The 23,891-nt window shown below is 40.4% G+C and overlaps 1 protein-coding gene across 3 annotated transcripts in view; it reads right to left on the bottom strand.

Annotated features, from left to right (window-relative positions):
- Nucleotides 1-1,361: 1,361 nt before the first annotated feature.
- The window catches only part of LOC106945521 (phosphatidylinositol-binding clathrin assembly protein), a 106,652-nt gene continuing 84,122 nt past the window's right edge, over nt 1,362-23,891 (bottom strand). For 2 of the 3 annotated variants that reach the window (XM_015029256.1, XM_015029257.1), the window contains 10 exons: nt 20,731-20,867; nt 19,007-19,107; nt 17,040-17,150; nt 9,654-9,797; nt 9,381-9,408; nt 9,107-9,239; nt 6,611-6,634; nt 3,588-3,644; nt 2,569-2,685; nt 1,362-2,347 (listed from right to left, as the gene is read on the bottom strand). In XM_015029256.1, coding sequence (XP_014884742.1) covers nt 2,333-2,347; nt 2,569-2,685; nt 3,588-3,644; nt 6,611-6,634; nt 9,107-9,239; nt 9,381-9,408; nt 9,654-9,797; nt 17,040-17,150; nt 19,007-19,107; nt 20,731-20,867 — 867 coding nt within the window. In that variant the 3' untranslated portion in view covers nt 1,362-2,332. The remainder of the gene's footprint in view (nt 2,348-2,568; nt 2,686-3,587; nt 3,645-6,610; nt 6,635-9,106; nt 9,240-9,380; nt 9,409-9,653; nt 9,798-17,039; nt 17,151-19,006; nt 19,108-20,730; nt 20,868-23,891) is intronic. The other variant, XM_015029258.1, reaches the window with a different exon arrangement.

Here is a 23,891-nt window from a genome sequence, read left to right as displayed (position 1 = left end):
GAAGTAGCCCTCAATGGAAAAAAACAAACAAAAAGAAGTCGTACACAAAAATGTGTAAGCATACACGTGAGAACAGCCCACGGTGCAATATGCACAAACAGCCACGACTCATGAGGACAGATGTTCTGCCTGAAGAGGCCCCGCCGCGGCCCCCCACCCCTCCCACCATTACCGTGGAGCGGCGCGCTTCCCGCCTCGCTCTGATTCAGTGCAATTGAAAGTGAAGTCGACTCGATTCAGTAACAAACTCGCTCTGCGCTGCCATCATCATCAATCATGATGTGGATCTGCTGAAAGGGAGCCGCATCTATTGGTTTTAGAAGTCTGGACCGATTCAAGCGGGTCGCCTAGCGACCGTCACAAGCAGGACCAGATTCCCGCTGGACAGAAAAATACACATTTCATCCTTATTGTCGTGGCAACAGTTCAATCGGCAATTCAGCAACAATTTAGTCAGCCAAAAATACTTTGAATATTCAACACGGATAAACAAAAACAACAAAACGCTTTCTTTAAAGGAACATTCAGGCTTTTTAAGGAGAGGCTCTGTTTCCCAGTTAATAACTCATCCGAACGCTACTTTATGAGCGTTTACTTTGGGTAGTTATTTACAAATAAGCTGATATTTAGGCAGAGATAGGAGGTGGTGCGCCCCTAAATGTCTTCCTGTGTGAAACGTGTACAGAGGTTGGAACATTAAGAATTTTCTGTCAGAATAACAGACATAAAAAAAGTGTGACAACCAATAAAGTAGCATTCATTTAAACTGCTGTTATACTTTTGGTTTTAAGGTACTTTAAATTGAAGATTTAAAGATTATTAATGGCACACTACCTCCAACTTGTATTTTTTTTGTGTTTTGTGACTTATGAACTTCCCATATAGAATGTATTTGTCTATCAATCTGTCATGTAAATAATGGTTCTCTGTAAATAAGGACCCAATGTAAAGCTTCATCTGCAGAAACCGCTCAGAAGTTTGAGGTTGGACTTCTTCCTCTTTGCTTTAAACTTGGTACGTTTCAGACGTTAGCTTTAGCTTTCAAATCCAGAGAATATAAACGTATCACTCTCTCCTGCAGATAGCCTCTCAACAGGCACTTTGCTTTAAAAGATTTCAAACTATCCCTTTACTGCTCGACTAGAAGACTGCGCATGTCCCTTTAAGAACAGCCGTAACCTCAGTGTGCTGGATTTGTTTCTCATCAATCACTGAGGAAGATGCACACAAAGGCCCTCGACTTAAAGAGACACACACAATCTGAGCATCTACTGACTGCAATAATAATGTTCACTATCTTTGCACAGATGGATAAACAGTCCATGTGAGAAGAAAAGAAAAACTTACACACTCAAATAAGGTTTTTTTTTTTTTTTTTTTTTGCTTATATACACAGCTTCATTGATTACTTTTAGGGTCAAATTCAATCAGTTTCATGTGACATTGTACGTGAAGAACCCAACCCTTGAGCAGACTAGAAGCACACAGACTGGCAGGTTTCCAGCAGTTTTCACGACGCAGCTGTAAGTCAACAATCTCCGCAACATCTGGACACATTTTGCTGCGTTTCCCTGGTGGGTCGAGCCCTTGAGACAAATTTATGTTATTTTTTTTTCGTCCCGACGTTTCGTCGATCTCCCGTCTGGATGTGCGAGCGGCAGAGCTTAAGAAGCCATGAGGAGAAAACGCTCAGCTACTGTTTGACGCTCCGACAAACTGCTGTACAAGCCCTGATAACGTTAAAGGCAAAAAAAAAAACAGAAGGGAAAAAAAAATACACGGATTGGAAAATTACAGGAAACATACTTGAGAAAATGTGCCTCTACGTTTCTCTCTGAAAACAAACAGAGACTCAGGGGGGAGGAGAGGCTGTATTACCTGGAACAACTGCTGCTGCGAACACACACACACACACACACGTCCTCTTACAAGTGCTCCCAAGTTGCTGTTGCAGGTAGACAGGAACTCAGAGAGGACAAAATAGCACCAGTTTGAAATAAAGCTAATTCTGGATCCAGACACCGAACCGAACAGGCTGGGTGAAAGCCAGACGTCCGTCCATCCCATCCCTCCGTCTGCACGATTTAAAACACAAATGATAAACACAGAGAAGCTTCACACACACACACACACACACAACAGCAGTTGTTCCAGCCGGAACAGAGTCCCACCCCCTCCGCCCCTCATCGCCTCCTTCTGTTTTGGTGTCTGTCGGTCAGCTTGTCTGTGTCTCTTCGTTCGCCTGATCAAATCGTTCCTCCCTCCGTTCGATCGTCCTCTCGTGAGTTTTTTTTTTTTTTCGCTTTTGGCACTCAGCTTCCCCCTGAATGGATTACATAAACTGCATCTGAATAGGACGAGAGAGAGGACAGAAAAATGAAATTAAAACGAAATCCACAGGATTTTAACAGTCCCATAAGCAAAGAGAGGAAAACAGGTAAAACTATTTGCACAAGCAGAAATTTAAAAAAAAAAAACAATTCAACAGATTGAAGCTTTATTTTCCTAATTTGTCCAGAAATCAGTTGAAAAGAAGCCGATCACTGTGCAGGAGTTGGTGGCAGCTACCTGGGCTCCTGGCATGGGCGCGAAAGGGTTGGTGGGTCTGAGAACAGGCTGGTTGTACATCATCGGCTGTGGAGCCATCACAGGTACCCCACCCATCTGAGCCATCTGGGGAGGGACCTGGAGAGCCACGACACACACACACACAAACACACAGTTAGAAAAACACAATGACACTATTGTAATGGTGAAACCCAAACTGGTCTGAGATCACCGGAAAATGGCTGGAATTAAATTCAGGGTAACCATGAAAAAACAACAACAAAGGTTCACCTTCTAGAAATACAACCCCAAACGCACAGCAAGAGTTAAATGGAAAGGTCACACTGATGTGTTCTTATGGCCTAGTCAAAGGCCAAATTTGTAACTCCAACTGGTAGCTCTACAAATGATTGACTCAGAAAAGCTGACTGAATGCAAATCTACGTCACATTTACAAAAAAGCACATCACACAAAATTCTGATAAGTCTAATGTGTAATGTGGACATCCTGAAAAAGGATCGAGTCCATCGAAAATTAAGGCCTTGAAATGTCTTAAAATCATTAAAAAAAATGTAAGTCATCCTTAAATGGGGTAGTCATAAGTCTTAAATTTTGTTGTGGCAGCACTAATTAATCTTTCATGCAATTTCTGTCAGGCAAAAGTTTGCACAAACATCTATCTTCACTGCAGTCTGTGACTCCAGGCTACCAGTAACTAGCTGCCAATATATTCTTGCTAGCTAGCCTTTTTATTTTATTTATTTTTTTTGCATCTTCTAAGAATTAGATGCTAATGTATCACTGGTTGGTTGGATGACATTAGTTTTTGGGACTGGCTCACTTCATGTTGCCAACTGGATCCCCCCCATCATCCTATATATATTTGTAGTTTTTTAGCTTGGTGTTAAATTTCATTCAAATTGGCATTAAAAAATGTCTTATAAAGCCTTAAATTTGACTTGCTGAGACCTGCAGATATCCTGGTAAAGTAACGTAACCAAATATGAAAGGAAAGTCACTCTTTCTGTGCAACACTCACCATTCCATACACAGGCACTTGTGGTGTGGTCATGGGGAAAGCCATTGGCGCTGGAGCCTGGAACAAAAAAACAAAAACAAACAGTTGATCTCAGAAAATAACCAACCTGCTTCATCTCAATTGTCTGGAGAAAGAAAGAAAGAAAAAAAAAAAAAAAAACGTACAAAGAACACAAAAACCTGACTCGGCTTGAGAACCCTTAAGTGTCCAGCTTGTGAAAGGACAAATCATTTAAAGCTCGAGTATGTGTACATTCAGCGGCACAGCGAGAAGCTAAAGTACTTAGCGGATGCCCGCTGTGAGCAATCATTCCCACCACTTCAAAAGGAGAGGCACAATGAGGCCGCGCTCTGCTTTCTGCCATGTTCAGGGCAAATCCAATCCGCCGCACCTGAGCGGGCTTCCTGTTGTTCGACACCATGGCGATGTACAGCTGCTGCTTTGGAAGCAACGCCTTTCTGCATCAAAACTGCTGATTTGTGATTGAGAAATTAGTATGTTTCTTTTTTTTTTTTTTCTTTTTTTTTTTTAGAAAAAATATAGTCTAGGAATGAGAACAGTGCAATATTTCCATTGTACAAAGTAATTAGCTGCTCCGGAAAGTCATGTTTTGCTTTATTTCTCGACATAAAATGATGGATTACAGTAATTAAAGCGTCGCCACGGTAAAGTTTAGGCTTTTATGGGGGAAAAATAAAACTGCACCAGCATTATCCTTTAATTGCTGTTTTTGCATCAGCTCCTTAGTCAATGTTTTAAACTAAGTGGAAGTTACTTAAGATGGCGGATCTGTCCATAAAAAGCGGCTAAATAATTTGCAGCGCGTTGCGGCCAGCACCGCTTTATCGAATTACAATCCTGCTTTGTGTTACTGCGGTAATATCAGGGGCAACAGGAAATATGTGGAGCAGTTAGTTACCTGTGTCTTCAACACTAGGCAAAATAAATGTATTTAACTTTTTTGTAGATGTCTGAGTGCGACTCAAACTTCTGCCTGACAGAAAAGTTCAGCGAGAAAAATAAATAAATAGAATATATAATTTATAAAGTCTTGTCAAGAGAACATTTCAGACTTGTGATCAACATATTGAAGAGCAACTTACTTTTAAAAGTGCATTTCAGACATTTTAAGGTCTAAATTTGGGTAACACACATCTAAGACTTTTTCAGGATGTGCCTGGGATTTTTCAAAACCAAATCTTCCTAAGAGATTTTTCCCCTTTGCTGAATAAATTTATTCAAATTAGAGGTTTTGTTTTTTAATGTATGCTTATACAATAAAAGACTTAACATTTTTACATCACATTAGACCACGTCTGCATAACTATGTGCTCATCAGCTTCAGCTCGTTTTAAGGAATGATCCCGCAAAGCACAGACTTCAAACTCAAGGCTGCGCCGCCTTAATGGCAGGAGCAGAACAAGAACAGATGAAAAGCATTACTGTCGTTCTGCAGGGTTTTGGACAGGTTCTCAATAGACTTATCTACTATCAGAGCTTTCAATTGACTTTTAGAGGAAGGATAAGCAGAAGGAGTGATTCTCTTCCCAGAGATCTAAAGGAATAAAAAGGTTTCAGACCAGGCGAGGTGAAGCTGTGAACCCATCTTAGGAGGCAATCAATCCGATTGATCGGTATATACTTGTAGTTGTGACCCTGGAGAGCCAGTTGTTGCTCAACCCCCCCTGATCAATCTGTCTCAGATGTACAAAACAAAAAAAAAGACCCAATTCCGACTCTGTTTCATCAAATATACATTTATCGCCCGCTCAGTAACTCACCGCTAGTTCAGAAGTTGGAGTATTTAAAACAGATTAAGTCGACTTTCCTGTCACCTGCAGTTTAATCTCTCATTAATTCACATTTGTCTCTCAGTCGTACCGCCCCGTCTCATTTATCTGATTTTTTTTTTGTTTTCCCCAAATCAAAACATGACAGAAACGCCTGAGTGGGGGGGAAACAAAACGAGAATTCGTTTATGCACAGCTTCAGACTCTCCCTCACTCTTGGCGTCCATCTGTCTTGGCGCACAGCTGTCGGCCTTCGCCGCTTCGCCCTCATCCGTCTCCGTATTCTCGTTCGGTGACTCATTTTTATTCTTCACCTGCCCGTTTCTGCCTCCTTTATGCCAGGTTTCGAGGTGCGCGCTGCGCAGCTCCCCCCCCTTCTTCCCTTTGATTCTCCGCAGCCAGACTTTCAGCCCACTTAGCCTCCTGCAAGGCTAAGTGGGACGGTTAAATGAGCGAGACGCTTTCCAGGCTCCCCAACTTAAAATGCGAGACGCGTCTCCAGCTGAGACTGTTGCAACTTTCTGGCCAGAGTCTCTGCTGCAAGCATTTCATCAGCTGCTTTAATTGCTGCTCTGCTACCTGTGATGTTTTCCTCAAGCCTTCTGCAAGCGACGACGAGTGTTTATGGAAGTTGTTTTGAACCGTCTGTGTCGGTTAAAGGCTGATTTGGTCCTTCGTCAGCATTTGATTTGGCCTTTTCTCGTTAAAAGTGCAGCAGGATGGAGATGCACTGAGTCGTGCCTCATCTCTTTATAGTTTTTCCTTAGAAGTATAAACCAAAAGCAGTGCAACAGGTTTTCTTTTTTTCTGATTCTCCTCAATGAAATCTAATGAATCTAAACCAAACGCTTCAGAAATGACCTAATCTGATCTCTCTCTACATTTCTTGTACATAAGGCTGTACATATTTTTTTTTTAAAATGAACAAAATAGCAGGCAAAGTACAAAAGAAACTTATAAGAAAGTCTGATTAGAGAGGCTAAAACAGCAGAGCTGAAAAGCTCGATTAGTGCTTAGAAAATTAGAGCACACACTGTCGGCTTGTGCAGCTCAGACACGGGGAAGTTATTTGTAGAAACTGAGCAGAAAGCAAGAGTCAAAATTCTCCAACAAGTGTCTCCGGGGAAAACGAGAGCAACAGGGAGGTAAAGGAGGGGAAAGATGAGGAGGATAAGCAGACATTTCTGAGAGGCTCGTTGGGACTTGTCTTACTAAACAGAGATAAGTACTTACATAACTAGTATAGAACATTCCATTCTGCATCAGGACGCAACAGGGAAAAGGGACAAGGGACAGAGAGGAGGCAGAGAGAGGGAGAGGGACAAGAGGGAGGAGGGCAGGAGAATGAGCGAAATCAAACAGGAAGGAGAAGATGTTTAGTGAAACAAAAGGACCATGAAGAATCGGACAAGTAAGCAAAATTTGTCAAAAAGGTGGTGAGGACAGCAAATTGAAAATGGAAAAAAAAAAAGGATCACAGAGTTCGTAAAGGAAGCAAAGAAAACCCGGGGTCACCATGACGATGGACGAACGACAAAGGCAGTGTGGCGAAAACAGGACAAGCGGACGACATCGCCAAACGGGAGTCACCGCGGAGCAGGACGGCAAGCAAACACGGGAAGGAAGACGAGCGGATGACGGTGCAAAATGCCAGGAAGGAGATATTGGACGAGTTGACAGCGAGGTGAGGGAGGACAGGGAGTCAGGAAGGAGAAAAGGAGACGATCAACAGGAGAGGAGGAGAGCGAAACAGAGAGAAGAAGAAGAAGACAGGGGTTAGTGACAGTTTTGTCTTCGTCAGCCAGAAACTGCAGAGCAGAGATCAGGAGGACAATCAGGAGCTGCTAAGATCAGCACACATCATGCACACACAGCTAAACACCGCACTGAGATAATGTGCAAACACACACACATGCACACACACACCAGCACTCTGACATGCACTGAGAGAAAAACCAGCATTCACTGCAACAGTTTCTGACCCGCTGAGCATCCCGGTAAGATGTCTGCAAGTTCCTGAAAGCACCGTGCGTTTAACCCGGTTTCTTTAAGTTCAAATTAAGCAAATTCTGGAAGAGAAAAATCTGCAACGCTTTGGAAGATTAGAGCTAAATTAGACTGTTAGAGTCACAAGCCGTTTTTTTTCCCCTTTCTGTCAAACCTCAGAGAGCAAAGCTAACCAGCAGCTGGCTGCAGGCCCAGAAACACCGTTTCTCACATCATCGTGTAAAACAGAAAAAAATATTGTCTATAGGCGAGTCAAAGACCAATAAAGACAAGAATACAAAATGGAAATTTGTGAACTTTAGCGCTGCTGGTGTTCCTCGTGTTTCACCAACTCAAATTTAAGACTTCTTAAGTTCATTACGACTGAAATTTAAGACTAGCGCTCGATCTCTGTGTTTAAAATCCACTAAACCTTCCACTTCAGAGTGTGGTTCACACCAAATGCTGCTGCTAGATCAGCGCTAGTGGCAGCGCTGACTGTTTCTGGGGAGCTCTGGCCCCACCACATCAAAACTGAGACATTTCTGGGGTTTGTTTGTGACTCTTGGCAGCAGCTTTGTGCTTCTCACACTGCATACGGCTCTCTGCAGCCTTAGCACCCAAAGTGCCAAACCTTTTTGCACAGAACACATACAGTTTAGATTGGGCCAGAAGAATTCAACTCAACCAGGCCTGAGCCCGATCCAACCCGACTGATTAATTTTAATTATAGGCCTGAAGCAAACCCAGCATTTTATTTTATTTATAATTTTACTGGTTTTGTTTTTAAACTATAACCTGAGTAAGCAGTGTAACTTCTGCCATTTTTAGCTGTTTAATGTCTTCCAGCTCCATCTTGTCGCTTGTTGTAACGTCTTGGTGAGGCAGGCGCAAATCTTCTGGGATGCGTGACTGATAGGAGCGGAGCCGCTTGTGCATGCAGTGTGCAGATTGTGCCCTACTTACTTTCTTTATTACCTTAACATATTTCCTCTATTTAAGCTATAATAAGTAGTTTAATGAGTAATAACTTAATATTTTGCATTCATGTTGGGTTTTCTCTGGGCTGTATTCAAATTCAAACAACTATTTGTCCCCAAAGTGCAATTTCAAGGCACATCAGTAGTACAAATAGACACAAAAAGTGATGGCTCAGACAACAATATTTATAAAATTCATACATGGTAATAAATATAAGTAGGTAATAAATTTGATTTATTTATGGCCTGACTTTCAGGTCAGATTTGGGCCAGTAAATCTAAACTCTACATACTCGTAGCACCGCATGGGTTGGCAAAAGAAGTGAGCCAGTGGCAGAGATTAACATCATCCAGCCACCTGACGATAAATCTGCACTTACCCATTACAGATGCAAAAAAGCTAGCAAGTTAGCTGGGGCATATTAGCAGCTAGTTAGTGGCATGTTTGGCGGCAACTCAAACTTATACCCAACAGAAAAATCCTCGAAGAAAGAAAACCCAACTGTATGGAATATAAGAGATTAAATAATCCCGCCACAACAAAATTTAAGACTTGTGATTAATGTATTTAAGGATACCTTCCATTTTATTGGCAAATTTAAGACATTTTAAGGCCTTAATTATAGATGCATTAAGACTTTTAAAGATTGCGCAAACTTAATAATCGTGAGCAGGGTTACTGCAGCCTTCAAGAACTTGCAAACACCTCTTCAGCTCTCTTAGATAAACGGTCCAAAGTGTCACAGGCGCTACGGTTCCTCACCACATGTGGCACAGGCATGGGCTGTGGAGCCATGGGCGCGGGGCCCCACTGTGTGGTCGACATGGTCTTATTTTGCCAGTTTTGGCCACCGGTTAGCTTCTTCTCACCAGGCTGGTTCCACTGCATCTCTGGCCTGTTGAAGAACAAGCAGAACAACTCAATAAGTCTGCTTAATACTATTTTGAGCACTTCTTTTGCCAGAGTACAAACACGTGAGAAAGCAAAAGTAGTAGGGAACTGCATTAATCTTTCAAAAACAAGTCTAGAAACTTACTTCTTGGCTCCAGATCCAAACTGCAGATCTGAGTGGGGAGAAGAAACGGAGAACAAAGTGAAATGGAGCATTTTCTGGAGAACGCACACAAGTTTTCAGAAAAATAAATAAAAATCTTCTGGACTTGTGTTCAACCGCAGTACAGCCAGCGCCCGGTAATTATTCAAGGCCCGGTGTTGCATTGGTAAAGTTATGTAACTGTTCCATCTGCTGTGCGGCTATTGCAACTCGTTTTCTCTCTTTGTTAACAAGTTTGTGTGTGTCAGCACTCACTGCCCACAAGGTTGGCCAGAGAGGAGTCGAGGTCATTGGCTAGCAGCTTTCCTCCAGGATGGATGGCCATTTGAGGAGGAGGAGGAGGTTGTGCGGTGTGCGCGGTGACTGTGGGCTTTAACAGGTCTCCGAGAGCATCGAAACCTGCACAAGAAATCAATTTTGTTCATGTAGATGAGCTGGGGCTGCAGCGGGGGGGAAACAGGAAAAAAAAGGTGCTTTTTACATCTGAAAGGCTTCAAACAACCTTGTAAAGAGATGAAAAATGCGTGGAAGCTTCACAAGATACACAGAGACGGATGAAAAGAGAGAAAAGCAAGAGCAGAGATGTTTGTAATTTTTATTTTCTGTGAGGAAATGGGCTTCTCTGTTTGCAGAACAGCAGCAGCTCAGTTACAGCTTAGAAAGTGAAATAAAGCCCTGAAGGACTGTCAAACTTTGGGTTTGTGAAAAATATCAGGCAGTAAGTTGTTTATTCAAGCATCCAAAGCATAAAGGACATCGTTCTGAGCTGCTTTTAAGTGCACTCCAGAGGCTAAGCAGCCTGATAAACGACATCAGAAAGCCGAGCAACTCAATAGCCAGAAATATTTTAAGTTACAAGTAACATTTCTAATCTCTGAACGATCCTGTGCTTCTTTATTGTAAGAGGTCACACGTCCCGCCTCATTGTGCAGAACAATGGCGCTAAATATGATTCTATGGGAAGCTGATCTAGTTTTAAAAGATGTGTACTGCAGATAATTTTCTTCCCAGAAATTCAAAAGAACATTCTAAACATGTCCCTATTATCTAGAGGAAACAATCATGATGCACACAAATTTCTCAAAATAATTTATCAGGACATATTTTACAATGTATGCAGTGTGTGGTAGCTGCATGATTTGCATAGAGAGGCGGTGAGTCAATTTAGTGTTGCTAAAATGTCAGCACCAGAAGGACAAAGTTCCTCGAGTCACAATCTTCTTAAAAACTTGTTTTACAATTGTTTTTTTTTAATACCCAAATTCTACATTTATTTTACTATAAGCAAATTATATCTAAACTAAAGCACAATTATTCTGGATTGTTAACATTTGGGGCATCTCTGCTCATCTCTTAGTTCTAGAAGTCATTTGCACAACTTAAAATGTCAGTGGAGCTTTGCACCTAGCTAAAACTGAATATATTATCCTAAAAGTATAACATGGAATAGTTTTGACTGAAAGAACTGATAGTATTAAGTCCTAAATCACTTTTAACTGTAAAAGTAGATTAGTCCTGAGTTATTAACCAATATGTTCAAGCTGATATTTTGGCTAAATTAGCTTATGTGAATTCAGCATGTTAGCTTGTATGTTCACACTGAAACTCATTGTATTTCTGAATATTAGAGAAAAAGCAAACTGAATGCGATGAACTCTGTGACCTACGTAGTTGTGTAAAGTTAGAGCTTCCTGGACTTATTACTATTCTAGATATGACAATGAAAGCAGATTAATTTAAAGATATGTTCAGTTGACATTAGTATGTTCTGACTTTATTCTACCAACAAATATCTGTAATTTGGTGCGATACGCTAATTCCCTATTATAGCAATGTTAGCGAAAAAATTTACAGCACTTTTAAATCAATATCTTAGCTAGCCCTATGTTATTCTGGCTGTGAGCTAGCTAATGTGTTAGACAAACTGACTCACAGGATTTTGACCATATTAGCTAATATTATTCAATGCATTCAAGCTACCAAGTTAGTCCAACAAACATCATTTGTAAATCCTGCCTATTACTATTTAGCTATGTAAGCTAATATTTACCAATATCTTTAAGCTAACCCTATGTTATTCTCGTTGTGTGCTAGCAAATACGTCAGCCATTCTTACTCGGGGGATTTTGGCTCTATAAGCTAATAATACCCAATGTGTTCAAGCTACTGAGTGAACCAATCCAATGTAGAGCAGTTTTAAGGAAAACATTACAGAGCGAACACCATTTCTGTCATGGAAGAAGGAGGAGAAGCAGTGGTGGAGACCAAACTGGAGACGCAACAGTACAGCCGTCTACAAGAAGTCTGAGGAAAAGTGTATGAGTGACATTTAATTTTCCTCTGGGATTAATAAAATATTCTTGAATTGAATTACTCAGAATTCTACTAAGCGTCTCTTGCTCTAAATCTTGTGAGCAGAAATGAGAATGAACATTTCTACATTTCACTATTCCTGTCATGTAGCGGCCTCTAATCCCTGACTTGGTAGATTGCATTCATCCAGGTTACCAATTTACATGATCCTAGCTGTCATATTCACTCTACGACTCTGAACAGTGATTAGTCTTGATTGAATATAAATGTACCTGGTTGAAAGCATGTGAAAAAGTTTGTTTGCTGTTTTTTTTCTTCCCCCCAGTGTCCATTGCCTGTACTGGTGTGCATGTGAGTTTAGGAGCCAGCAGTAACAACTCCCATGTCAGCACTCATTCAGCTAATGGTTGTTACTATTTGCTGGTAGAAAAACCTGGAGGTGCGACTGCTAGTGTGCATGTGTGTGTATTGGATGCAAAAAAAGGTGTTTGCGACAGGTAAAAACAAATTAAAAAAAAGTGTGTATACAAAAGTTTGCACCACTGGTTTAATTCCAAATACAAAAAGTGTTGTTTTTTTTTAATACCAGGGGAGTTGAACAAAGCAGAAAACTAATATTTACTGCTTATAAATGGACAGTGTCTTCTCAAAGGGGAGGAAATCACAGACAGACAACTGATGATGGGGGGGAAAAAAGAGGGAGGAATAATATTTAGTTAGGAAGCGGTGTGTAGGCCTGACAGCGATGCTGACACAAGAGATTCGAAAAACACTTTCACTGCTGGCTTAGCAAGATGAGAAAACAAGGGAGGTGGGGCAGCGTAGAGTAGGAAGAAAAATTAAAAACGGCAAGATGAAACTCAGAGATGAAGCAAAAACAATAAAAAAAAGAAAAAGTGAGGAACAACACGAGGAGGGGCGGAGGGCAAGTCAGACAAGAAATTAAATCAACCTTTTTCCTCCTTAATTTAATTTCCATCCCATTGTCGACACTGTAATAAAACACTAAGAATGTGGCTGTTCTCCCCCCACTTCTTGATGTTCCTTCAACTGCGTGTCAGTGAAGTGTTCTGAATTACAGAGACTTTCTACTGAGACGGGAGGAAAATTTAGTTGATCACACATGCAGACGAAGGTAAGCTGGACGGAAGGGGAAGAGAAGCGCCGTATTGAACTGGGAGGATGAACGTCATCGGTGTTGGCTTAGATGCTTTGGAGTCAGATTGGGTGTCAATATGGGTTAAAGATCAAAGGAGAGGAAGGAGGCATATCTGCTCCAATAGTTCGTCTGAGAACCACTTGGTGCTCACAGATGTAAACCGAAATTTAATGAGGCGACATCGTCTAAAACTCAGCACAGACAATGAGCACTGAGCGGTATCTACTGCTGAAGATGTAATTGGTAGATATCGTGGCCACCTGCTGGAGTGAAAACAGAGCTGAAACATTTAAAATCTTCATTTAAATTAATTCGCAGTGAAATCTACTCAGAAATGACATTCACTCCCCATAATTTACTGACTGCGACTCTCCAGTCTCTTTGGTTAGAGCTGCTTTCTCGAGGCAAGAGGCAAAAATCTTTCACAGTGGTTCAAAATGATCTTTTTCTGTTTCCTGTGTGGCACCATCCTCTCTGTGTGGTTACAAACAGATCTTATCGGACTTATCTAAAGTCTAAACATTCACAGTCTCTTGGGAAGTAGTCCAAGTTACAGTGAATGTTTTGCAATTTGATAAAAATTTCCAAATATCGTTCTATACGGAGAGCGAAAAGGTTAGGCTTTTTCTTCATTCATTCTCAATAAAGAGCCAAAATGGCTTCTTAAAATAAAATAGTTTTCTCCAGATTTCTGGAGTAGTGGATCTCTGCAGCTCCTCCACAGTCAGCGTGGTGGCTCCTCTGATCCATGATGTCCTTTACTTTAAGCCCAGCAGTTTAAATAAATCTGGTAAACGGTTTCAAACCCATGTGTTTGTATTTTTACTTCTACCTTACTGTTATGCAGTGTGTTGTGTTGATCTAATTGTCAAAATCCCAACAAAATGCAGTAAAGTTTGTAACTGTAAGGTAATAAAATCAGATGTACAGAGTATGAATATTTCTGAAAGGCCATGCAGAGGATCTCCTGGTTCTTTATCGTTTGTTTCCATCTACTGCAGAACTAAGTAGTGTATTCACAAAAAATCGCAGCGTTTCACTTCTTTACACATTTTGTTTTGTTCCAATTTTTTTTAATCCAAATTGTGTTAAATTAATATCTTTCCTCAAAATGTGGGACGTTATTATAGACAGGTGTTTCAAATCAAGTCCAATCAACTGCATTTACCACAAGCTGACTCCATTTAAGATGTTGAAGCATTTTTAGGACAATCAGTGGAATCAGGCTGAAAAAAGCTGGGGATACTTATGTTAATGTGATTTTTAAAAATTATTTTTATTTTTAATAAATGAGCATAAAACTTTATCCCAAATTATCCTAATTGGAGGTTTGTGTGCAGAATGTTGATGAAAGAAGTGACGCGCTGCGACACTTTCACACATTTATTCTTGGAAAAAATTGTAATTCTCCATAACTGTATGAAAAAATATTTACTTACGTTTACTCAAATGTAGGCAAACTTAAACTGTATTTTAGATATTGTAGCAAAGCATCCAAGGTAGCCCTAATCATGATTTTTTTGTTTTGTAAATAGAAGTAGCAACAGGGAGTTTATTTAATACAAAAGTGGTGCATTTCTTCCTTTCCTATTCATCTGAGTGAGGAAATTCAATTGTGCGTGACAAACATTATTAGCTCTCCTCTGTCTAGATCGCCATGATTACTTCACACAAAAGCAAGTCGAGTGCAAAAGTACTTTTAGAAACAAACTCCAAGATTAGTTCTCTGATGACTTCCTTCAGCTTTGGTGGGTTTTAGTTCCACATTAAAAAAAGAAGAAGAGTTAAAACCTAAAAAGACACTGCTGATGAATACAGAAGAAACAATTATTTGGATGAGATGAGAAACAAGAAAAGGCAGAATGTTTTCCATTAAAATTAATGAAATCTACAAATTTGAATAGAAAAGCTGGCGCCTCATTTATTAACCAATCAGAAAGAACAAAAAAACAAAAACAAAAAAATTGCAGCAGTTAACTAGGGAATATTAAAAAGAAAAGAAGCTGCAGCAAAACGCGCGAAGGAGGAGGGGGAGAAAAGAAAGAACAGGGATTTCTTTATTTTAAAAGCGAGGAGTCGGAGGGGAAGCAGATGGACCCGAGTTGCCTGGGTGATTCTTGCCTTGTGATGTGTGATGAGGAGACGGCGAAGCGAAGACAAAACGAGAGGAGGCAGCGGCATGAGGAAGAGGAGGAGGAAGGTGGGAACGGTGTGAATGACAACAAAACACAACAGACGAGAAGAAGCAGGCAGACGGAGGAGAGGGAAATGATGGAGGACGTGTGAATGGACACATTTACAAACACAGACACGTCTGTGTGTGCGTGCATGCAAACATCAGTGCAGATGTGGAGCAGCTGGAGACGGAGTGATTTTTGGGAGATGTGGTCGGTTTGCCCAGATGGTTTATGGGTCGTTGCAATAGAAGCTTTATGAGTAGAAAAGAATCTCCAAACACAGAACTAGTCTGGACAGAAAAGCCTCCGACTGTTGGGTCCGAAGGGGTTACACAAGGTCAGAGGAGGCGGAAAAATCAAAACATGGCATAGAAGATGCTTTTATTTTTAAAGATTTTATCCTAGATTCCCCTCCAACATTTCTGTTTCATAAAAATAGATCTGTTTTTTTTTTTTTCATTAGTTGAGAAATTTCATGAATTATGTAGAAATGTCCACATGGGGCGGCGACTGACGGGGTGCTGCTGTTGTGAAAACTGTCCAACAACAAGAAGACAGGAAATGAGTTCATCTCTAAAATGGCAGCAAGAGAGAAACTTCACTTACACTGCCTTGCAAATGTGTTTCTCAAGCTTTTTTTTTTTTATTTTTTTTTTTTTAATGTTTTGTCAAGTTATAACCACAAAACTCAATGTATTTTATCAGGATTTCAAGCGGCGGAGCAACACAAGGCAGTTTGTAATTTTATTGTGAAAGGACAAAGATACATGGTTTGGTTCCAAAGTTATGGTTTCACCAACTCAGATTTAAGACTTTTACGATTCTCTCTACAGCCTTAACCCCAGGCTGCCTTATGCAACCTATCCTGGTACGGGTTGGCAGTAGAAGTGAGCCAACAGGAAAGACGAACGCTGATAGACACAATAAACTTAGCTAGCTAACTAGTTAGCTATGGTTTATTAGCCGGTAACACGACTCAAACTCTTCACTGACAGTAAAGTCCCTTAAAAAAAAAAAAATCACATAGGATATGAATGCCAGGACAGAATATAAGACCTTTTGTTAACTTACTTAAGGTCACCTTACATCTTTTAAAGACATTTTTCTTTTGGATGTGCAGACACCCTGCAAAGTTGTCCAACAAAATACAGTTTCACCTCAAAGTGTTTTAGGTTATTTCTCTGCCAGATTTTCACACAAAGACCAAAATGTTTGCCAAATTAGTGGGACGTGTCCCGGAAAGGCAATGTTTAAGGCTCAACTAGATCTAGGTCTGGAGTTTGACTAGATCGTCTACAACACGACTATGGAAACGGTTGGTTCAGGTTGATGTACAGTATTAGCTTCCCTTCCCTGATGTTCGTAATAAATCTTCTGGCGGATTTATTATGCATAAGCAGTTATGGTCTGCTTTGTGGTGGCAGGTTGCGCAACATCCACGCAAACTGAAGTTGCAGTTGGTGTATGTGACGTGATAAAATTGAAAGAAGTTTCAAAAGCACAACAAAAGCAGATCCTCACCTGTGAATTGGGAAAATGGTTAAACAAAGTTACACAATGGTTACAAAATGATCTAATCTGAAGGTCTAACAGTTGAAAAAATAATGCAGGATGTCCCTTTTTTAGAGCTCAAAGAAAGATTGGTTATGAGAGCATAAAATAAAGTAAGCCAGAAGGAGGAAATGTAAGAGAAATTCTGCTGAATTTGAAGTTTGCCGATACCAAGACCTTGTGGTTTCCGTCTCTGTGGCAGAGGTCATCATTAGAAAACAAACCAAAAAAATAAAATACCACAACATAAAGCAGAGTTAGAAAGCAAAAAAAAAAACAAAAAACAAAACAAAAAAAAAACTAAAGCCAATCCCCAGAGCAGAACAGACACAGATTGCTGAAACTAATCAGAGGGTTAGTCCAGAGCGCGCCGCCATCAAAGCCAAGGGGTTTTAGTCACTTCCCTGTCCGGACAGTCGGACAGAGCGAGGGGCTGTTTACCGGCTGCAGGTTGTGGGCCGTTGTTACTGGGTGTGGACTTATTCCCGAACACGGCATCAAAATCTACAGTCATGGCCGGGGTGGTCTGCTGCAGCGGCTGGCTCTCCAGTCCTGAGGAATGCAGTTAAATACGACTGAGTGAGGCTGATCTGGACGAGCTTCATCCCACAAACCTTCACTGAAGGACGCTGCGGGAGACGCAACCAGGACGCGTTTTGCAGGGAAACACAGTTGTGGCTTCGCTGTGGGGAGGATTCCCAAACCTCCCGCTAATCTAATCCCGTTAGATTTAGGAACCTGGTCACCGCTCTACCGCCGTCGTGGCTTTGAAATTTAGGATTCTGTGCAGGCTGCTGAAGGTTTCAAAGCAAAGCCTGTTCATGAGGAAACGTACTGATGCACCTGAGTGCGTGTTCACTGTCGGGAGAAATGTCATTATCTGAACAGAACGCCGCACAACAACAAAGGAGATACTTGTGAATCTCCCAGGGAAAGAATAAAACTTTTATTGAACAGCACTGTCTGACATTTTCTTTTGCGTATGTGTAAAAACTCTTATTTTAATGTCGTCGCACCAACAAACCGGGTTCAGTCACAGGATTCTTTAAACTTATTATGAATTCTGAATTTATGATTATGAAAATAATGGATGGATGATAGCTGTGAATGAATTTTGCTGGATGATAAATTGTCCCAGAAATTACTGCGATAAGTGATAATATTGTTCTTTTGAGGCAATTTTCAAGTAATATAATGGGAATGGCATAATAATAATAATAATAATAATAATAACAACGCACATTCTCAAAAATCAGTAAACTTTTAACAAAAAGAACTGAAAGACATTTTAAATATTCAAAATAAATGAACAAAAACAACAGAAACAAGAAATAAAACGGATCATTAAGTCTGTAAACAAAATTATCCTTTAAAAAACAAATGAATATTTGAGACCAAAGGCACCAGACTGAAAACTTTTATTAATCAGTTTTTGGTAGAAAGAGAAAAACGATAAATGACCCAAATTAAAACGATTGAGCTCGTTTTAATTAGTCATGCGATTAACTGACTTATTGATTATTGCAACAGGCCTGTGGATGCATAAAATATCAGAGACGAAAGGATGAACATATAAATGAATAAAAAATAGGTGGGTGAATGGAAAAAAGAGATTGATGGATGGATGCAATAGTAGACGGATGGCATAAATATTGATCAGTGAAAGGAAATGCTGATATTTTCTCCTCTTATTGACTTATTCCATGTGTCTTTAGGGAAGGAAACATCTCTAATCAAATCCCAGACGGTATAGGAACCCTGAGATCAATAAACCATCAATAAAATGTTTAGAGGAGATAATGTGCCCTTCCTTAAAGTTGGATGACAAAACAGCTGACGGCCCAGCAATATAACAATGCAGCTCCTGCACGTTTTAACAAATCAGTGTATTTACAGGAACTGATCCCCTGAGCAGCAGTTTGATTAAACAGTGCTCTCTGTTGTGTCGTCGTAGAGAAAAACAACAGTGGACTGGAACAGAAGCTGTGAAGTCAGACCCACCGATGACTACGACGACCGCCGCTGTCGCTCACAAGCAACTCCGGCTTTGAAATCTGGCCGAGCGAATTTACCAAACGGCTCCGGCGGTAATCCTGCGACACAAAGCCTTTAATACTCCACACCGCCAGAGCTTCCAGATGCATCACTGTGCTACACTTTGATTCAAGATGGCTGATAGCGAGCTGAAAATGTCAGCTCAGAAACACGCGGGTCACAGCTAATACACGCCCGGGTTTCAGCGGAGAACGACACGAAAACCCACGATTGGTTCCTTGCGCCATTTTGAAGTGTGGAACCGCAATCGCAGGAGTCATTATTACAAAGCCAAGCGCGCTTATTTTAAAGGAAACGGTCGAATCTTTTTGTCTTGGGGTGTCGATAAATACAGGAGGGAGATGAAAGCTTACCTCCCCAGGCACTGTTGGCGTTGGAGATGGAAGGAGTGCTCTGCACGGCGGGGATGAAGGCCGGCTGAAGATCAAACAGGTCGCTGTTCAGGTTGGGGACGCTGAGGAGCAAACCGGAGGGGGAGGGAGAGGTGAGGAAGTGAGAAAGTGAAAGGACAGAAAAAAAACAATAAATCAAGATATCAACCACAAAAAAAAAAAAAAAAAAACGTGTGGGGAAATGAAAGGAGACACAGAGAGAGTATTAATATTTAATCAACTGAGCATAAATAGCTAAAGTCGCCACTAAAAACGTTCGTTTGTCACAGATCAAGATTAATCCCCGCTCTCTGCAGGGCTATAAAATCTTCCCCCCCCGAGCAATAAAGCAGTTAGCGGCAGTAAATTCACAGTGTGTATATTTTGCTCCGATTATTAAATCCAAATACTTTATCCATTTCCTGGGAAGAAGTTGAGGAAAGATTTCTGGGCTCCAGAACGAAAACTGACATGCATCTTGTCTCAGGGTTCAGAGTTTTGCTGATAAACACTGAACCGTGAAGACGGCTTGCAGGACTTTTTTTAAACATCGAATGAAGAACATTTTCTTCTCTTGGTAAATAATGAGATCCCGACCCCTAAAAGTTTACAGGACAACATCAAACCACAAAAAGCTAGTTTGATGTGGTGATTCAGTTCAAAAAGTAAAAAAATCCTATTTTTATGTATAGAGAGTGACACACTTCTATTCATTTATATGAAGGCAAGCCACAAAGGTTTATTGCTTAGTTGCCTGCAGAGTGCTGTTTCCAAGCATCCTGAGGGAAAGCTAAGTGGAAGGAAAACGTCTGGCAGATACAGGTACATCAAACTTAATTTCATTTGACTTTTAATTTCATTCACTTATTATGAATATAAACTTATAAAGTCTGACATGAATAGGGATTCATGTCAATATTAGCTATTCAACTTAAAAGACTATTACAGACATATTTCAAATTCTCTTTAAGAAGCTCCAGCTCTATTGGCCTTCAGGAAGTCATCACAACATGGCTCCTCTATTAACCCTTTAACAACATTTTTACCAGTGCTGCACTGAGAAGGAGCTCATATAATGAGTTTAGCAGATGAGCAGTTCCACCAGGTGTTTGCTAATTGCTGCTGGCTAGTCTGAAGGAGCTGAGTGGGGAAGTTGTGTCGAAGTGCTGCTCTTTAACGCGGAAGTTCACCATCTTGGCAACTGCAGCTCCAGGTATGTTTATAATGAGGAATAACATAACATGATTTAAAACTCAAAAAAGTCAATTTTACATACTGCACTGTTAAAATATTGCCATGTGTTATAAACCTAAATGAATTTCAGATTTTAATATAATTACTGAAATGACAGGACTTTGATTTTATTATAACTTGTAGAGATGCACCTGAATATCCAGAACGGGCGACTCAGACACTTTGCAGATGGATAACACAAAAATAGTCCACAAAAACTTTCCTTCTGATTTTTATAAGGCGTTTCTGTGGTTCATTATGTCAAATCTAGACTGCAGAAAAGATGGCAGCAGATTCCTGATCTGGACTTTTTTTTTTTTCTACTTAAACAACCCAAACCGGGATGAAAAACTGCTGCTCATCTGTTGAATTCCTGAACACATTCCTTTAGAAATATTTGGGTCAACGTCTACCATGACGGATGCTTAACGGCGTGAGCAGATTTCTGACCGTGTCTGCTTAGGTTTGTGCACCTGTTTGCATTCAGCACGGAGCCAAACAACTCCGGGGTGTGTGAGATGTGGTTGTTGTTGTTGGCGCTGCCGACCGACTGGCTGCTGGGGGAGGCGGAGGGTGGAGTATGCATGCTGATCTCCTTCAGCCGCTGGTCCTGGAAAGAAAAAAAAACAAAAAAACAAACGTGAGAGAAATGAGGACCCCAGCACAGCTTGAGGAGAGACTAGGCTGTTCTGGATTCATTTGAAAATGGGTACAGAGACAAATAAATTGTTTTTAACAGGCTAACAAGTCAAATTTAAGACTTCATGACCTTCTTAATAAAAACAACTTGATTGAAATTTCAGATCAAAAAACTAAATATTGGGGATGGTTGACCCCTGTGGGACTTGCATGATGAGGAAAAGCATTGCTAGGTAGATAACTGGCTAGCTAGCTACTTTTCAATGGTTATTGACTCAGCATGAGAGTGGTCATTCTATTTATCAAGTTGTGTTTTACATATTTTATGTTATCGTTTGATTTATTTTGTTATTTTTATATGATTATTGTTCAGCGCTTTGGCCAGTTTTACCGTTTCAAAAAATGCTTATAAATAAAGTTGTCTTGGCTAGCTAGCAAGGCTCTATTTGCCCTTGCTAATATATCCTTGCTGTTTGTGTCTAGAAAGAGAGAAGGGCTTGACAAACAGCTAGCTAGCATCTGGTAAATGGCAGCAAATATACCCTTGCTAGTTAACTAATATAGCCTCGTCCTTGCTAGCAAGGCCAAATTTACCCTTGCTAGGACAGCTAGCTAGTAATTGCATATTTGCTGCTAGTAACCAGTAGCCTGAACCACCTGAAGCCACAGAACACAACAAAGATTTTGGCACAAGACTCAAGCTTTTGCCTGACAGAAAAGTCCCATGAAAACAAAAAAAAAAACTACATAAACAAGAACATGCAAGATTTAACAGTCCTGTCACTGTTAAGACCTGAGATTAACGTATTTAAGGCCTACATTATTTTAATGAATTTAAGGCTTTATAGAATGCGTGGACACCCTGTGTAATCCAACAGTAACAACTCATCTGAGTCAAAGTGGGCAGATGATATTGTCAGACATTGATGCCTTGCAATGCAGACACACAATGTAAAACGCTAGACAGCTTTCTTTGGGTACAAGTTTGGCTTTTAGTATTCCTACAAAAGCCCAGAAGCACTCCCAAAGGTTTCTAGAAATGCTGCTATCAGGGTTTGGGATTCAGAATACAGGGATTTTAAAACTAATTAGTCCTTTTTTAAAAAAAATAATTCACAGTGAGTACATGGACCTTCCTAGTTCTTTTCATGTTGTATCTGACCCGGTTCTGTCAAGACCCAGGTGCTGCTGAGAACAGGGTTTGCTTCTCTCTAGTGACATTTACACAAATCAGCAAAGCCCGTCCACAGCTACAAGAACAACAAAAAAACTAAACATTCTGCATTTTAATATAAGCTTTATTCTCGTTGTGCTGAGTCAAAGTGATGGAAGTCAATAGATGTGAAGAATGACGTGACAAAAACAGCAGGGGTCGTTTCCAATAGGCTCAAACTGCAGCAGAACGCTGCTGGCGTCTGCAAGACGGCCGGGGAAACGATTGGAAGCTTCCGGACTGATCTCAGGAAAAAGACATGGCGAAGAAAACAGTGGGAAAATATCAAAATGTTATGCAACTTTCTAGTCTGAGATCAGCACTTCTATCAAGCCATAATCTACATTTGTGATGTGTCTGGTTTTAGAGAATTAACCTATGAGTTGAATGTGAATGGTGAGGTAAGGCAGGGTAAGGTCTTTAACATAATATGGTGCTGAGCAACAAATGCAAATTCACTCATTCGCAATTTTTCTGACCAATCACTGCAACTTGGCTGAATTTTGACCGATCCACACGGCGTCCTATAATTTAACTTCCTGTTTGATGACATTTCTTGAAAGGCGAGCGAGCAAGATGAAAGCGGGTGTGTTTTTATGTTCTGTAGGATTTCCTTCTACTGTTTATGCAACTCATGTTAACTTGAATAATAAATATGAAATAATTTTTTTTCACTTTGATAACTTCTCAAGACATTATTTGTGATATTACAAGAAAGTACTTGGAAGTGTTATTTGTACTTTAACTATTAACCTTGTCAAAATCCTTTCTTTTTTTTTTTTTTGTTTATTTGGGGGAAGGTTATTTGCAACTATTTCAACGTTCTTGTTGAAATTGTTATGGTAAAAATAAAGCTGAAAAAAGGCAACTTTTAAAAAAAGATGATGCAAAAAGTAAATTTTTGCATCCTTCTAACATCCTGGAAGGACTGAATAATTCACAAGGACTTTAGATTTTAACATCAAGCAATGAAACAATTTAATTTGGCAATTTAAGTATTGTAAAGATATTTAAAATAAATAGTCAAACTTGTTGTATTGCATCATCTCTTCCCTAATCTCTCATTTTCTTGCTGTATTTCATGCACTGTCGGGGTATCTAACACACCAGACCTTTTAATTTGCCCTGCAGAAATCAATGCACTAGTTTTTTTTAAAGTTTTTTTTCCTGTCAGGGAATTCACTGTGGGAGATTCCCCTCCCTTCCCCCCCCCAAAAAAACAAAAAAAAACAAAAAAAACTTACTGTTTGCCCAGCGAATGAGGCAATTTCCAGTAGAGCAGTCAGGCTGGTTATTGGTATGGATGACTGCAGTCGGAGTGAAAACACAGCTCCTCAAAAAAGCGCCTTTATGTGGCTTATTTACACAAGGCCAGACGGAGGTTTTAATTCAGTGCACAACTTTAAGGTGAAGAAATGTTCCAAGTCACCTTACAACCTCTGCCGCCTTTAAAAGTATCCAGAGCGGATTAATAAAACAGAATCTCCTGCTGTACCAGCCTTCTCCTCATTTCTATTCCGACAGAGTAGTGAGGGAAGGGAAAAAGAAAAAAGAAAAAAGCAGCCAACTGCTGGTATTGTTTGGGCTGAAGCCCCAGCTGGACAGTAGCTGAGAGTGGAAGTGTTTTTGTATGTGCGCGTTGAACCCATATGGACACCAAAGAGCGCAGACAGCTGGACTGGAAGGTTTTGGATGACCCCTCCTGACCTCTCTTCAGCTCTCTTATTGAACTATGTTCTCACTTAATCTCACCTCTTCTTTCTAAATTAGAAAAAAAAAAAA

Source organism: Poecilia latipinna, unplaced genomic scaffold (genome assembly GCF_001443285.1).
Source record: "Poecilia latipinna isolate Pla-1442-1.1 unplaced genomic scaffold, P_latipinna-1.0 Scaffold147, whole genome shotgun sequence".
In the NCBI taxonomy this organism is placed as follows: Eukaryota; Metazoa; Chordata; class Actinopteri; order Cyprinodontiformes; family Poeciliidae; genus Poecilia; species Poecilia latipinna.
Note: the sequence above shows the minus strand (reverse complement) of the source record. Positions and strands in the feature narration are given on the sequence as shown.